The sequence below is a fragment of the Chanodichthys erythropterus genome, chromosome 18 (assembly GCF_024489055.1).
Source record: "Chanodichthys erythropterus isolate Z2021 chromosome 18, ASM2448905v1, whole genome shotgun sequence".
NCBI lineage: Eukaryota > Metazoa > Chordata > Actinopteri > Cypriniformes > Xenocyprididae > Chanodichthys > Chanodichthys erythropterus.
Genome location: NC_090238.1, coordinates 4,734,047 through 4,751,202, shown reverse-complemented (window position 1 = coordinate 4,751,202; position 17,156 = coordinate 4,734,047). Strand labels below are relative to the sequence as shown.

Below are 17,156 nucleotides of genomic sequence, written 5' to 3'. Positions count from 1 at the left end.
ATTGACGATTCAAAGCCTAATGTGCCAAGTCTGATAACGACAGTCTCTTAAGAGTCCACCTTCTGCTCAGCCCCCAAACTTGCTCTCAGGAAAAACAGTAGCTGTGGCCAATCAGAGCGAAAGCTGCGCCTGCGGTCTTCTCTGAATATGAGATGAAGTGCTTGTGGTTTGGTGGGTGAATCATGTGACCCAACCCTATGAAGAGCTCCATGATTACAGGGCAGCACAGCAGAAGCGCTCGTGTGCATACGTGTATGATTGTGTAGGCAAGTCTCACTCTAGCCACTGAAACATTATGTAGGAGGTGGTCATACTTAAGGGGGTGGGCTGCGGTTATCCTGAGAAAGGCCTGAAACCCCCCTACCCAAAAACCAAAAGTAGAGGGCTTCAATCTTCAAAAGAGAACACTATGATTTCCAAATGTGCAAATCTGACTGGTTCCGTAAAGTTACATATTGAAATCAAATGCATGATCATGTCTTTCTCTGTACTTTAAGTATAAAGCTTAAGGTTGTTTTGGGGATCATATACAGTGTACCTTACTCATTGTGCTGAGAAGTGTGTGTTTCTCATACCTCACAATCAGTTTGGTTAAGAAAAACTCTACAGTAAAGCCAAACAGAGATGGTCTTTGTTAAGTTGATTGAGTTACTTATTTAGAATAATGTAGTGCTTCATTAATGGTGAATCTCTCTTGGAATATGGATTCATGTCAAAACTTAAATGAAGTAGTATCTCTTTTAGAGTTTAAGACCCGAGCAAAGCGCCAAGACGATAATAAAGTGGTGTGTAAAACAGACTTAAACACACCCTGAAGTCTCACCCAGGGCGGTGAGGTTTCCTGACTTTAGTTTTACAGCTGGGAATACAGGAACATTCACAGAAACACACGTACTTAAAGAAAAACAAAAGGGCATTAAAACTATTTGGATTTTTTTTTTAATCTTATGGCAATATGACCTCCACATCCACAGATGTGCGCACATTAAAAAAGACGTAACCGAAGCCCAATTCCTAGTGGTAATCATTCATATACCACTGTTCTGAAGTTTGAGGTCAGTACGATTTTTTTTTTTTTTTTTTTTTTAAGAAATCTGCATTTATCTGATCAAAGGCAAAGCTGAATTTTCAGCATCATTACTTCAGTCTACAGTGTCACATGATCCTATGGTAATCATTCTAATATGATGGTTGCTGTTGTGCTGCTTGATAAATTATAGATTTTTTTTTTTTTTTTTTTGTCAGCATTCTTTGATGAACAGAAAGTCTGGATCCACTTTATATCAAGGTTTTTTTTTTATGTACTAACATTTAAAAATTAATAATTTTGTAACAAATCACTTATTGTGTACATATATGTTTTTTTTCATTGTACTTAATACCTGCATGGATTTACATTTGTGATTAATTTCTGTAATTACATCTACAATTACACTGTTGACCTTTCCTCACACCTTAACCCACCTTTAAACCTACACAAACCATCAAACCTGTCCCTAACCTTACCTTTATCCTCAATAGCAGAACAAGTGTTTTGCAATACAATATGAACACTATTAAGTCAGGGGTGTAACGGTACATGTATTCATCCCGAACTGTATGGTACGGACGTCACTGTTTGGTGTATACATTTAGATGACAAATACAGTTAGTCACAGGCGACCCACACTCCAACGCAAACGCTGTTTGCTAACCAACACTACAGAAAAAAGAGAAGAAGAAGAACAAAAAATCTAGTGCTGCATCCGAAAACTGGAAAATTCTGCCTTCGTATGACACATTTCAAGGTAGGAAGGCATCAAGGCACGTCCGAATCCAATCCAAAATTCCGGTTTCCTGAGATACCTTCATCTGATCAATTTTTGAAAGCAGCATAGTTGTATCCCACAATCCTGTGTGTTCCATTCTGTGACCATTGGGCTAGAAAAATAAAGATGTCTGAAATTTGCATTTGTTGGTCAGTTTGTGTATATGTACGTTTTTGACCAACATTTTCCACTTTTGATGTAATTTCTAGCGAGAAATTACTACTCTAGTAATTCAATATTTGTTTAGTTCTCACTAAAGCTCACGCTATTTTGCTGAAGATCATTAAACTGTTACGCTGCCTCAGAAGTCTGTCTGAAATCAGTTTCGTGTGGTGCCTTTTTTTGCAAACGCTGCCTGCAAAGTCACTGCCTGATAGGGCAGCGAGGCAACAAGTCAGCTGTCTAGGTTTCCGGATGCAGCCTAGATACGCATGTAACCTCTCAACCGGTGTTTCAACCGTGGAAAAACATCAATGAAGCAGCTTGAGAGTAATATCTCACATAGCATTACATTACATTTACCTCGGATAAGTCATATAGTGTCCAAAGCATGTTAGTTCATGAGAGAAATCACAATAAGCTTTAAAATGATATTCTAGTCAAAGTCATACCTTGAATCGTTTTAAAGATATAATACCCATTTGAATTATGGTTGTCTGCCCTCTTTTTCCAATTGAAAACCTGAGAAAATTACTTTTAAAGTTTTCGTGTTTTTGTTGATATCTTTCAAAATCCATTGCATTTAAAGGGATAAACTATTTATTTTACAGCTTAATTTGACCAAAGACATTTTTATATATATATATATAAAGGCTATTAAACCAGGCTGAAGCTCAAATTATTTTAAAGTATTTACTTGAATTAATATTTTATAAGGCACTTTTACAAAGATTTACTAAAATCAGAGAGATTGAACAGAGGTGCTACATTTTTGCTTGAGAGAGAGGGTGTGTGTGTGCGCGTGTGTGTGTGAGTGAGAGAAAGAGAGAGAGAGAGAAAGTGAGAGAGGCAGAGACACAAGCAAAGAGAGAACAAATAATGCTAGCCTATGCAATCATATCTTTGTGTAGGCTAGTTGACAATAACACTGTAAAGGGGCTCGCACACCGGACGCGAAGCTCAGTGCCGCGCAGCGCCACGACATCTTAAAATTCGAACAAATTGTTTTCTATTGTTTTCTGGGCGCCGCGGACAGGCGCTGAATGACGGCGCCAGTGTGCATACACTCATAGAAAACAATGCGTTCAGCGTCCGGTGTGCGAGCCCCTTAACAAATTCATAACGGAGATACCAGCGCGGGCTAGTCTGACAGGAGGATGGCTGGACCAATCACGTGCCTGTCAGTCGAAACGGGGCTTCTCATTGATAAAGATCAGTGTTTATGTCAGTATGTTTACATTTCTAAGCTTTTTGATTGGTTCTACACAACGTGTAACACCATATTTGTAGAGCAGAGATAGTGACGTTTCAGGGGATACCGGGAAATGCTCATAAGTGACGAGAGGAGTTGAGAAGTTCATTTCCAGCGAATTTAGTAAAACCATGTCAAATTTAATAGCCATTTAAATACCTTTACTCAATTATCTGGACTACGAAACTTTGGGAGATTATTTTTTAAAGTCTGTTCTTTTAAATTAGCTAAAAAAAAAAAAAATGTTTTTCCACATTATCAGCCCATATCTTAAAACAGAACGTTGCGACTTCAGACTCATTTCACCAGAGTGGGTCACATATATATATATATATATATATATATATATATATATATATATATATATATATATATATATATATATTTATTTATTTTTTTTTATTTTATTATATTTACTTTACCTGTTAGTAATGTCTTGATTATTTAAAGGAGCTAAAGAGGATGTTTTGTTTTATACATTTTTGCAATATTACTTGAAACTGTCTTTACTAACTGATAAAAGACTATTTATTAGGTGCACTGAAAGCAATAATATTAATATACATCATCTGTGCACGAGGTAGGGCCTTAAAAGCATCAGCCAATCGTTTACGCGATCATCGCATAAACGATTGGCCCTCTGGCTTGTCAATCACTGCCATGACGTTCCTTGTGAGAGACGAGCGCGGCTGCGCGCTCCAGTAACTTTCCACACTCCACAGGCGCCGCATGCAATGTTTTTGTCAGGAGACAGGAGTAACAACTGAGATTATGAGTTACCTGCGGTGAGTCTGACATAATGAATCCACTAACACGACACAGCGAATGCCGGTGGTAAACACTTGTGTTCCAATACTCCTGCACGAGTTTTGGGAGGCGTTCCCTTGAAATGAGCTGTGAAGGAGGGGGGCTGTTCTTACGCATGCGCTCATTTCAAAAACTCAAAAACAGTCTTTGGTTTCTCAGTCGACGAAAATATCCTCTTTAGCACCTTTAATATATATATATATATATATATACAGCTATGGAAAAAATTAAGAGACCACTTAACATTGATTTCTGAACTTGGAGTGGTCTCTTAATTTTTTCCATAGCTGTATATATATCTTGATTATTAATATATATTAAATAAATTTGTCATGAAAATAAGTTATGACAGTAATGATTATATTTCAAAAACTGGAGTAATAATTTTATAATTAGATTTAGAAATTAATGCAAGACCTGCCTTATGTGCAATTTTCATTTTGTTTGTTTGTTTGTTTTGAGTGTTGATTATTATATCTTAAAATAAACAGCAACTGAATTAAATAGTTTGGGTTCTGTTGTTAATTGTAACCTTTAATATTATAGTATTTTTCTTTTCTTAAAGGGATAGTTCACCCAAAAAATAACACATAATAAAAGTCTAAATTCAATCTGTTCATCATATAAAGTGATCAAGTCTCTTCAGAAAACTTGGACTAAACTGCTCAATTAATATGGATCAGATTTACGATCTCTTTATGAACTTTTTGAAGCTTCAAATTGGTAGTTGCGTAGCTGTCAATGGAGGGACAGAAAACTCAGATTTCATCAAAAAGTTCTTCATTTGTGTTCTGAAGATGAACTAAAGTCTTAAATATTTAAATACTTAATACAGGCTATATAGTAAAAATTAATTTCAAAGTTGTAAATAAAAAAAAAACAGTATTGGAGTATATATGACAAGAAAATATTATTTTTGTCTTAAAAATGTAATGTTTAATTCAATGTGTTACTTGCCGTTTATGTGTAATTTTTGTGAAAAGTACTAGTAATTTCCGAGTGAAAAATGCACAAAGAGAAAATAAGAGCAAAATTAAATGATCTACCACTACTTTAAGCAAGCATATACTGTACAAACACATACTGTATAATGCAACACAGAAATCCAGTGATGCCATTCAAGGCTCAGAATAAAAGTTATGATATTGGTTTGTTCAATACAGCAATAAAATTACAATAACCATATCACTTCATGCTGTATGTGATGCACTTCCTGTCTCTATCTCTGTCTAAATGGCTTTTGGCTGAGCTGAAGCAGAGGAGGAGGAGGGGGTATTCTGTGGTACTTACCAGAGACCTCAGCGGTATTTATGAGTGGGGAAAATACTGCTGCCTTTAGCTGTCTGCAATGCTCTAGATGAGCAATTAATTATAATGTTTTGACATTACAAAGATCAAAGATGGACTGCAGCATAATCAGTTTCGTTAGAAGTACATGAGCAATATTATAATTTCCAGGGTCACTCTAAAGGTTGTTCTCAATGACATTAAAACATATACATGAATGTCATATTTTTCAACCAACAGAGAATATAATATATATATGAAGCCCAGCAATTATAAAACTACATTTTTTTTTTTTTTTTTTTTTTGTAATCAAAGTGTTTTAAAACTCTTACTTTGTAAAATTTGGCTCCAGAGTCATTCTGAAACAGAGTCAGACTCTTGCTGTCCAGTCTCCAGTAGTGTCTCTTTCTCTAAGGACAAAACAGATTTAAATGACTTCAAAACTGAGGAAAGTTGTGGGCAAACACATATAGTCCATTTACTCTACTGCAGATTGATTTTTATTGTCATCAAGACATATAAGACAAAGGTTTATGTTACTTATAATGTGTAACTGCAAATAGGACATTCAAAATATCTTTTTTGTCTTTCAGAGAAAAGGAAAATCATACTGGTTTAAAACAACATGAGGTTAAGTAAATGATGACAGAATTATTTTTAGGTGAAGTAAAATTAATGCTTTACAACACAAAACCATAAAACAATAACTAAACTAAACTAAATAAAAAAACTACATATAATCTACATAATAAATTTTGGATAAAAATGACTTAAAATGTCACAGGGAAACCTCTGTGTGGAAAAATAAATTATGTGTAGCACTCTAGTTTACACATTTTGTGTCAATAAGAAATAAAATGATGTTGGAAGAATTCAGTTGTTTTAGACAGTTATGTGTAGTTGTAAAATTAACACAACCTGTGAATTTGTTCACAGCATCCAACACTGTGTAGCCAACGACAGCCATAATGTGTTCATATTACACATCTTTGTGTTAACCTTCCTGACTCATTCACTGTGTTAAATCTTTAGTCAAATTTGACAAGTGTTGTCCCAAAAGTCACCCATTGATGTGTAAAAATGCAACACATTTTGAGTCAGTTTACACATCCTTTCTAAGAGTGTGGGAACATTACTGATTATTGAATGATGACTCAAATTAATCTGTGAATCTTTTGAACCAATTTGTGAAAGGAACTGTCCAAACAAACCAATTCACTAAAACAAATCACCAAAAATGTGATATAAAAAACATAAAAAAGCATGTTGTAACATTACATCAGCAGTTTGTTATTCATCCACACTGTATTACAGTTATTCCCTTAGCAGATGTTTTCTTATGAAAGTGCATACATCACATAAGTAAACAAAGCAGCAGCTTTACATGTAAATATGGAATAAAATCTCACAAGATTGTCTCGACTGGTGTAGTGCACCATCCATCCTTCTTTGACCATTGTGGAGCTCCTCCGTTTGGTGTGCTTGATGGACTGAACCACACGCATCAGTGGGATATTGGTACTGGTAGATGGGCTTCAAAGAGACGAGAAACATCAGATCAATATGTGGATCAGTGATCAAGAAAAACACAGAACTTTGGTAAATTTGCATAGTCTCACTTTACTTTGTTGAGGAAAAATGACTTTGATACAGAAATCTTGGTAAACGTCTTAGGATTATGTATGTAACCCCAGTTCCCTGAGAAGGGAACGAGATGCTGCGTCAGTTGCTGACGCTATGGGTATGTGTGCCATGGAACCCGGTGTCTGAGGCATGTGTGAAATCATGTCAATCTTAAAACCACACCTCAGCCAAGACCTCGGTACTACGTCCAGCAGCTGAACCAACTGACACATGAAGTATGGAGTTGCTCGCAACTGGCCACTAACACCCCAGCTTAAAGGGATAGTTCACCAAAAAATGAAAATTATTCCATGATTTTCTCACCCTCAAGCCATCCTAGGTGTATGACTTTCTTCTTTCAGATGAACACAATCGGAGATATATTTAAAAATATCCTTGTTCCTCCAAGGTAGGGCTGGGGGATATATCGCATGTGATTGTCACGCGCATTTTGTCAGTAAAGCCTGTCGGGGTGTCACGTGACTCGCGTCGCACCTCGCCGCATTCAGTGTAGACAATATCACTGATTGTAAGGGGTTATATTATTTTTGATGTGTCGTGCCGCTCACATCCAGTGTAGACACGGTGTTATATTCTTTGAAAACAGTGACGACTTGCATTCACAAAACTAGGTAAGAACGCATAGTTGCCTTTCTATTTTAACCTAAATAAATAAATAAAATAAAATTGTATGTGTTTGTTGTAGAGTATCATAATTGATACATCAGGCTTTTATGGCTCATGTATGATATTTATATGGCCTAAAAGTAAGATGAAATTCTGAAAGCTTACAATGTAAATCAATAAGATCTATGTAACAGTATAACAGACTACTTGACTATAAATGTCAGCGTTGCTCTAGATCTCCCAATATTATGTCTTAATAAGATAATATTTAAATTCTTAGTTTTATGATCAAAGCTCTGTAGTTTTTATTGCATTGCATTATATGTTTATATAGTGCCCCTATAGCACATTTGAAGCTATTAAAATGGCTAAACTTGCATTTTATTTCTTTTAAGCTCTTTGTGATCCTATATAAATGAGTTAAATTCAGTTGATTCACTTACATCAATAATGAATCAATCTCAAACGTTCTTGGCAGCAACATTGTTTATTCTTGCCTTGTAAATGTGTTAAATTAAATTTGTGATATTTTTCATAACAATCTCTTAACCGTCAGCATAGTTTAATTATGGCGACTCTCTCGTGAGAAATGAAATCAGTTTGAGAAGTGACGCTCTCCGTGTTTTATGTCAGACGTCTTCAACCCTGCTCCTGGGGACCATGAAAAAAATGGTCCTATAAGTTGGAAACCCTATTTGATCATTTTTGGGTGAACTATTCCTTTATGCTTTAACTCAAACCTTCAAAAGATATTTATTATTCAAAGCATATACCTGATGGTCTTCACAGGTTCTTCATCTTTCTCACGGTCCATGAAGGGAGAGTCCATAAAGAAGATCTTGTCTTCTGGTGTGGTTGGTTCCTCAGAATCATCCAGACCCCGACTGCTATCGCTGTTCACATCACTGCTGTCTACTTCCATCGTGGTATCAGAGTCAGGACCAGGGCTGGCCGGCTCTGAAAGAACATACAGTATACTTATGTGATGATTTTTATTGTCAGCAGATTTTATAATTTTAATTGTAAGTCTGAAATGACCATACCTCCATTGAAGACTCCAAGACAGTCTTTCGGTACCTTTGAAGCACATCGCTTGTGGCAATTAAATTTACAGTCTGGTGAAGAAAAAAACCTTTGTGATAACTTTTTTCTTTCTTCCTACATTGACTAGAAATATTTTCTTTATTAGAAAGAGTGAAGGAAGACAGCGATACACACCTTTGCACTGCATGCCCTGGCGGAAAAGCCCCTTGAGCAGCCGTTTGCAGTACTGACAGATGGTGGGACGGGTGTAGGTGTGAATCACAAAGGTGTGAGGAACCTTCACTCGTCCCAGCACCATCTTCTCCATCCAAATTGGCCGACCGCTCCATGACGGTATCCGCTTACCTGGCTCCTGAAGGAGGCGCTGCTGCAGTGGAGAGCAATGTAATATAAAAACAGGCTCAGAAAAGAATACTAGCTGCAATTCACATGCTGTGCACAGTACACATACTGCAACCACAGAAACCGTATGAACAGTATGGTATGATGAACATGCACTCCTGTTCAAAAGAAAAGATTTTATTATTATTATTATTATTTTCTTTTTTTTTATTCAGCAAGGATACATTAAATTGACCAAAAGTCAAGGTAAAGTCTTTCACGTTGTTACAGAATTTTTTATATATCAAATAAATGCTGTTCTTTCTATCTATTCATCAAAGGATGCTAAAAAGCATCACGATTTCCACAAAAATATTAAGCAGCACGGGTTTTCAACAATAAGAAGAAATTTTCTTGAGCAGCAAATCGGCATATTAGAATGATTTCTGAAGGATCATGTGCTCCTGATTTGTTTTTCACAGCACACATTACAGTGACAGCATTCCAGAATGGCAGCTTAGATTCATTACTGTAAATAAATAGAGAACTGAGAACTTCATTGGGTTCTTCTCAAGTTTCAAAACTGACCACTCAGTTAAAATAAGACCGGTTCAACCACAGATGGCTTTGCAGACATAGATGATTTTTGAGACTGACCTCAACAAAACAAAGAAATCAAAAAATTCTTGATCTGATTTATCTTAATCTCATTTAAAAATGACCTTTTCTACAGGTCAAAAACATCATAAAAGAACATTTTCTTTTGTTTCTTATGCATTCATGCGCCTATGTATAGAAAGTTTCATTTGGTCTGAACTGCTGCCAGCCTGATTTTGTTATATTTCACAATGTACTCTTGCTTTAAATACGCCTGCATGGTTTGGTATGGACAGCAAATAAAGTGTCAGCCCTTCAAGAGGTGCTTATTTTAAATAAAATAAGCATAACATTAAAAGGGAAAATAAAGTGTCCAAAGGGGATATTGTGAGACGACTAAAAGGGACATACTGTCCTTGTGATGTTTGGGTTTGGGCTAATGCGAGGCCATCGCTTAAACAGTATTCATTCCATTGCATAAAATAGCAAACCAAGTGGTATCTACAAAAATATAATAATAGACATTTTCTCAGAACTAACCACCATTTTGGTTAGTATTCTTAACCAAATATTTTGGATTAAATTTGGGAAATATATTTTAAAAAGCGTGTGTCCAGGTGTTTGCAGATGTATGAAGTCAGTTCCCCATAAGTTTACACAGGTAACCTATAATATTTATTATTATTTTTTTAAATAATAAATAATTTATAATAACCCCAATAAATGCCACTTGTTTTGATTGCATTGTAGTGTGCTATGGAAAGACTCAAAGATTTATTGAATAAATCCAAATTACATCAAATTTTGACAAATTAAAAAAAAAATTGGTTAAAATTTGGTAAATATATTATAAAATATATTGTGCCCAGGTTTCTGCCTATGTGTGAAGTCAATTCCCCTAAGGTTTAAAGGTAAACTTTTTTTTTTTTTTTTTAGTTTAATATATTAAATAAAATACATGTATATTAATGTATTATAATAAAATTTATATTTAACATTTTTTATAAATAAATAAATAATTTATAACCCTAATAAATGGCCATTGCTTTGACTGCATTGTAGTGTACTATGGAAATATTCATAGATTTCAAAACAAATAAATAAACTCCATGAAAGATTCGTTCCTCACCTCTTCTTGGCCCACGATAGCATGCTCGGCTGGAGCAGAACGAGGAACGGACAGCGAAGGGCCGGGCAGAGACACATTGGAAAGTCGTCTTTTCCTTACACCGCTACAGTTGTTAGGGATCTTAAAGGCGCATCGCTTGTGATAGTTCAGGCCACATCCTAAAAATCCACAAGGAAAGCTTTAGCGTTCAGGGTTAGAGTCAGAAGTTTAAAACAGGAATATGGTTAGGGTTCAGGTATAAGGTGAAGTAGATAAAAATCAAGTACAAGTTTTAAAGATATACACAGACTAATTTCATCAGAATTGTACTCTTAAACTCCAGCAGAGGGCTCCCCTTCTCTTTTCAAACTTACAGACCTATGGGCACTTAAGCATGTTTAGATCCTCCTGAGAAACCAAATGACTCTCCTGAGGACTGGGTGGGGACTTTAGATCTAAACTTCATGATTTTTTTTCCCTCACAACAGTCTAAAGCGTAAAGTGTTCTAGCATGCGTCTACATATGAACAGCTTGTATCCATCAGTGTGGCTTCTTACAACTGGAGCCCATAATCTTCATGCCGCTTTTGAATGTCACATCCAGCACTTGGCAGAAACACTGGGTTCCATTCAAACAGCCCCTGATTTCAACTTCAAAGCCAGACTGAAGGCAGCACTGACACATCGCACCGCATGCCTGAATCCATCGCCTCCAGTCAGACTCAATCAGAGATCTTTAAAGCAGATTCCAGCATTTGAGCCAGACTCAATAAGAACACTCTGAACCAGAAGAATCTTTCGTTCTGTAATTTTCAACAACTCAAACTGAAATAATTTTAGTTAAAAAAAGTTTCTGTTGATGTTAATGACAAAATGCAAAATGACAAAAATGTGTTTCAAACTTTAACAGGCAAAAGCATTAATCATCCAATTCCTGCTAAAACAACTTTCACTCTTCTTTGGATAGTTTTCTGTAAGTTGGAATATGGACACCAGGATTCACTCCCACTTAGACACAAGAGCATCAGGGAGATCAGGCACACAGATGTTCAGCTCATGCGGGGCAACCCTCAGCAAACAAACAGCAAACAAAGATTGGATTACTTAAATTCTTTCTAAATTTTTCTTCTTTTAATAACAATGGTAGTAATGATGGAGGGGTGTTGTCCGAGTCCCCTCTCAGTGTGTGTGTGTGTGCGGGGGGGGTTCCCGACTTGTTTAGTTACTCATTTATTTAACAAGTGGATAAAATGTGAATCGTTGTCCAACATTTTGCAAGCAATTGTTGATAAAGAAAAAAAGTTATGTCACAATATTGGAAATATTTCCATTGTAAACCATGAAGGCGAGCCAGTGGATGTCACACAAGCAATGAGTTATGCCGGAAAATAAGTCTCAAACCTCAATCAATTATTCACTACAGACACTGAAATTAACAACTGACTGATGAAACTGAATCTACTTCAACATGTAATGGTATGGTCTATAACAGTCTTAATTTATTTTCTTAATATTTCTCTGTGGCCCATACGTTGTGAAAAAAAAAAAAAAATGCGAAGAGAAGTATTTCATGTTAAACAGGTTGTTTTTTAAATGAGGAGTAAGCTAATATAACTTATCACAGATCATCGCAAGGGGGGGGGGGTTGAGATCATCATGGGGGGCTAAGTCCAGTTTTCATGGACCAGCATTGACTGTTCCAACATGGCGGATGGCTTACTTATCGCGGTCCATAGTAACAGCCGCTATGTATTTATTTTTACGATCAGAGCCACTCCCTCTGGAATTGCTAATATCACCACTAGTATCACTCTTCTTCTACTTCACTTTCCTCACTTTTTAAACTTCACTATCGCCACCTAGATCTAGGCATACAGATCGTATTACATAAATAACTAGATTCTACAAGTCATCCATTTATTTTCCTCAGTTTTTGAAGCATTTTAATGATGAAACTCTACAGTAAGGGGTAGGGTTGGGGGTAGGTTTTTGGCTATAATGATGAGTCTGTATTCATTTGATTGTATAAATATTTTGGTTTACTAGCTGTTATTTCATACTTCATAAGATTCGAAAGCAATATAAGTTAGCCTTACAAACATTTCATACATAAAACATAAAATAATTTACTTCAAAAGATTGTTTTAGTCGATGAAATCCATGCTTGTTTTTCCGTGGAAGGCATAATGGGAAGCAGACAGACCCTTCTGTTTTCCATCCGATCAAGTGTTTACATGCCCCATCGAACGGATTAGAAAAGGTTTATTCCACCACTCTAAAACCGATTGAATTTTTAATTAGTTTGTGCTTTTTTATTCTGATTGACGCGTTTAAATGGAGCATTTTCATTCTGATTGGACATTTAAACCAATTGTTATCGGAATACAATGCAATACAATGGAATACATTGTACAATACAATTACACTCCATGTAAACGCACCCATTGTGCTACGATTAGCTTATTACCCATAGCTGTTTTTTTACACCTGGTTTTAGAGAGTAGTTTATGTTCCATAAAGTGACTATTATTAATAATAAAGACTTTGCACTCTGCTGACTTCAATTCATGCGAACACGAATATGGGAGACCGAAAACAAAAATGTTATGCATAAAAACCCAGATATACTTCAAGAGAAATCAAAGAATGAACTAACGTGACATAATTTAGAACAAAATCAGGCCAAAACAATGTTCTTTTCAAGAGTTCTAAACAGCTTGGCATAGCAAATTTTCCAGAACAGTTCACTCCAGCTAGTAAGCACCTTCAAACTACCATTGGTTCGTGGCCATGACGTAATATATATATGTGCTCTGATGCTTCACCTTCTTTGACGTGGAACTTTTCTCTGGCTCATTACTTCTGTTCAGTTCCTCATGCTCAGACTCGAGTAAAAACATGAACACACTGGAGAGCTGCTTTATAGCCCCCCATGTTTAATACTGTAAAGCTGTTTGCATAAAAGAAATCTGTTGTATAAAGTGCTATATAAACAAACGTGATGTGACTTGACTGGAGTGCTTAATTGCAGAGCTCGTGCAAACATCCACATCGCTATGATCAGATGGTTTCTTAACTGCTGATTTCTCATTTGTATTGCATTTATTTTTGTTATTGAGTGAAAAGCGTACAGAACATACTTGCATATTCATCGAAACACTGCTGACGGGATGTTCGCTAACAGTATACCACTGCCGAGGTATTTCAAAGTTCTTTTATCCCCAAACAAATAAAAAAACTTTGCTGTGAGTATATCCCCTTAAGTTTGGAGAAATCTGATGAATATGAATTTGCATAACGGGAAAACACATGACCAACAGATGATCTAAATGGCACAGATTGGACTCTTGGCTTAATGCAAATACACAAAATTCAAAGCTGCAGGCTTGCACAGTGAAGTAGATGGTGTATTTTCACATTCTGAATTTAATTGTATTATTTATTAAAAACACAAGCCCTAGATTGTGATATGTCCTGTTCAGTGTGGTGTCTGAAGAAATTTAGCATGCTCAGAAAAGTCTAGTGAGAACATGGCTTAAAAAAAAATATACAACCGATAATTTTTTTTTTTTTCACCTGTATTATCAGTTATTTTTGAAGCATTGAAAAGGGTTTTAAAAACTTGAGATTCTGACTTTGTTTATATATATATATATATATATATATATATATATATATATATATATATATATGTTAGGTAATATTTAAGTAAACGGTTTTCAAACATCTTCTAACAAACAAATGTAACATGAATTTACATGTCATCCACCACTCCGTGCACGTGAATTTATATCAAATATATGTAAATGTTTAAATGTTTACATTATATGTTTAAATGAATGTAAACAGTATAATTTGTCAAACTTCATACTTGAAAAGTGAATGACTGTTGTGATGTTTAACATTGAAAAATGTGATTTGGTTAATTTACAATATGCATGTGTCTTTTAACAGTTGTGTAACCCATGGTGGCGATTTATATATACACACAATAGGATCAAATACTAAAATCATTACTTTAAAATCATTTTTCATTCACATGCTTAAACAATGATGAAACCTTTTGGCCAAATATTTCTTTGGAATATATATATTTTTTTATATGAGAGCTACCTTCACATTTGAGGCCCTGCCGGACGAGTCCCCACAGCATCTCTCCGCAGTAGTCGCAGAAGGTGGGCGCTTTGTAGGAGTGGACGTAAAGCGCATGAGGTCGGATCTGGAAATCTTCCACTGTAGCTTGAGCTGGAATCAAAATGCAACTTAAAAGGACAACTCAGGCAAAGAATGGATAATGCAACAAAATACTGGACAAAATAAAACAAATGAGAAAAAAAGAAAAGAAAAGAGAAACAAATGAACAAATTACACACAAAAAAAAAGTCAGCATTAGAAGCATATAATTAAGGGTCTAGCAGTCATAATGTTTCATAACATTCCAAAGAACAATGAAACTACTTGTTTTATGTGTTTTTTAACAACTGGTCCAACCTTTTTTTTAGTCAGCGCTCTACAAACCAATGGGAGATGAGCAGTTTGATCTCCTGAAGGCAAAATCGCAGACAAAACTACACAAGGCTGTCCTTTAGTTTGATTCAAGGTCGGTGATTAACTGATGTGACTCAGACTGGAGTGAATCCATTTAGATAATTCATGAGGTATGATTCAGAGGCTGAAAGAATTGAATATCACTTCATGTGTATAATGAGAACGTGAACATGTAAGCCTGTGGAACAACACTGTGCTACAAATGTGTTTCTACAGTTCCTGTTTAATGGTTTGTGGTTTTGTCTTAATATGCGACAGCTCTAAGTGTGAATCGCACACTGTGACTGTACTGGCAGTACAGTATGACTGTTCTTGGAAGAGCCTGAGGTTTAGTCTGATACGCACAAAACATTAGCACTTTCCTGTCAGTTGTTCGGTAAGAAAGCATCTGCCAAGGACATAAAATACACTCCTAAAATGAAAGTATAAAGTCTGGAAACATTTGGTGCTTGGCAAACAACATGCAGTCTCCCGTTTCAAACAAGCAGAAAGAAAAAGTGCCCTAGATTTCTGTCACAGGTGGATGGTATTTCTTAAAATTATGAGCAACTAAAAAGCAACTTGTTCTTCCATTGTCGAAAACTGTGAATGCACACACTTTTTTTTTTTTTCCACTGGTATAAAAACCACAAATCTGCCTTTATGCCAGGGCTCTACGCTAACATTTCTTTTTTAGAGTACTTTTTAAGAGCACTCTAGGAGCACCATTAGATCAATGACAGACATTAACCTTCCCACTATGAGGCGATATTTGATTCCTTAATATTAATTTCTAGGGAATGTTTTAATTTTTATTTTTTACAGGAAGAATAATTTACCAATTAAATGAAATCAGTATCAACAAAATTCAATTTTGCACTGCAGAGGTGGCACAAAAGAACAAAAAGGTGGCATTTGTTTGTTAAAATTGTTATTATAATTGTTGTATAAACTCAGTATTACATTTGCAAACTGCCTTTATAATCATTAAAAAGCTGTCACTTGTCTCATTTCATCGTGATCTCACAAACTTCCATTATAAGCAATGAAGTTGTTTGTTAAATTGTCTTATTTACATAGAGTCTATACTTTGTTATAATGAGAGGATTTGCGAGCTTGCATAACTCAGCACTGAACAAACTCTGGCGATGTGAGCGGTGAGTGGATTTTAACTTAAACACCTCTGATTGGCTATTGTGTTCAAGAAATCAACAGATATGTCTGTGATTGGTTACACTGCTCAATGCTGCAGTTTTTACATAAAACATCTATTGTAGCATCGAGTATGCATATAGACTTGCATATAGTGACTAAAAATTTACCAAACCAATGATTAAAATATCAATTAAATCTCATGTACAGGGAATAATGAACATCTATAAATCAAGCATGGTGACAAAATTATTTGTTTGGCGATTAGCCATGTTTTAAGTGGAATAATGTTGGTCATTACTGCAGACAGGTGGAGCACATCATAACATAACCCAATAACTATAATTATGCTGTATTCTCCAAATATTCCAGAATACACCCCTAATTGCGACCTATCCCGTATGACAAGGCCAAAGCTTAGGGTGGAGCTGATGCATATATTTTATGCATATTTTATTATGCTGCACAGTTCAAATTGGTGGAAGAATGAAGATGTTCCAGAAGTGTTAATGGAACTAAATATCTTGAAAATCATTTAGATTTGTTTTTTTCCCCCTGTCAATCTTCTTTGTACAATTATGATTCTTCAATTCACTGTTTGTCTCCATAAGGTTGGTCACATTTTCAAATGTGGCCATCTAATGTTAGGTCTTCTGATATTAGGATACAAACCAAAGGAACAAAGAATCTAAAACTTAATCAAACTGGGTAGAAGAGAGAGAGAAAAAAAGAGTGCATTCCTTTTTGAACATCAAAGAGAGAAAGTAGAACATTTGAGCTTTCAGTGAATCACATGGCAGGCAGCAGTCCAGAGCACTGGAACACAGGCTCATAATGAGGCATT

General features: G+C 35.6%; 1 protein-coding gene across 11 annotated transcripts in view; it reads right to left on the bottom strand.

Moving 5' to 3' along the window:
- Positions 1-17,156, bottom strand: part of prkd3 (protein kinase D3) — a 76,813-nt gene that overhangs the window by 15,486 nt on the left and 44,171 nt on the right. For 9 of the 11 annotated variants that reach the window (XR_010892489.1, XM_067366702.1, XM_067366709.1 and 6 more), the window contains 7 exons: positions 14,747-14,878; positions 10,655-10,812; positions 8,782-8,974; positions 8,607-8,678; positions 8,337-8,520; positions 6,723-6,846; positions 5,646-5,723 (listed from right to left, as the gene is read on the bottom strand). Coding sequence is in view for 10 of the 11 variants with exons in the window: in XM_067366702.1 (XP_067222803.1) it covers positions 5,646-5,723; positions 6,723-6,846; positions 8,337-8,520; positions 8,607-8,678; positions 8,782-8,974; positions 10,655-10,812; positions 14,747-14,878 (941 nt within the window). In the remaining variant the exon portion in view is untranslated. The remainder of the gene's footprint in view (positions 1-5,645; positions 5,724-6,722; positions 6,847-8,336; positions 8,521-8,606; positions 8,679-8,781; positions 8,975-10,654; positions 10,813-14,746; positions 14,879-17,156) is intronic. The other 2 variants (XM_067366708.1, XM_067366710.1) reach the window with 1 other exon arrangement.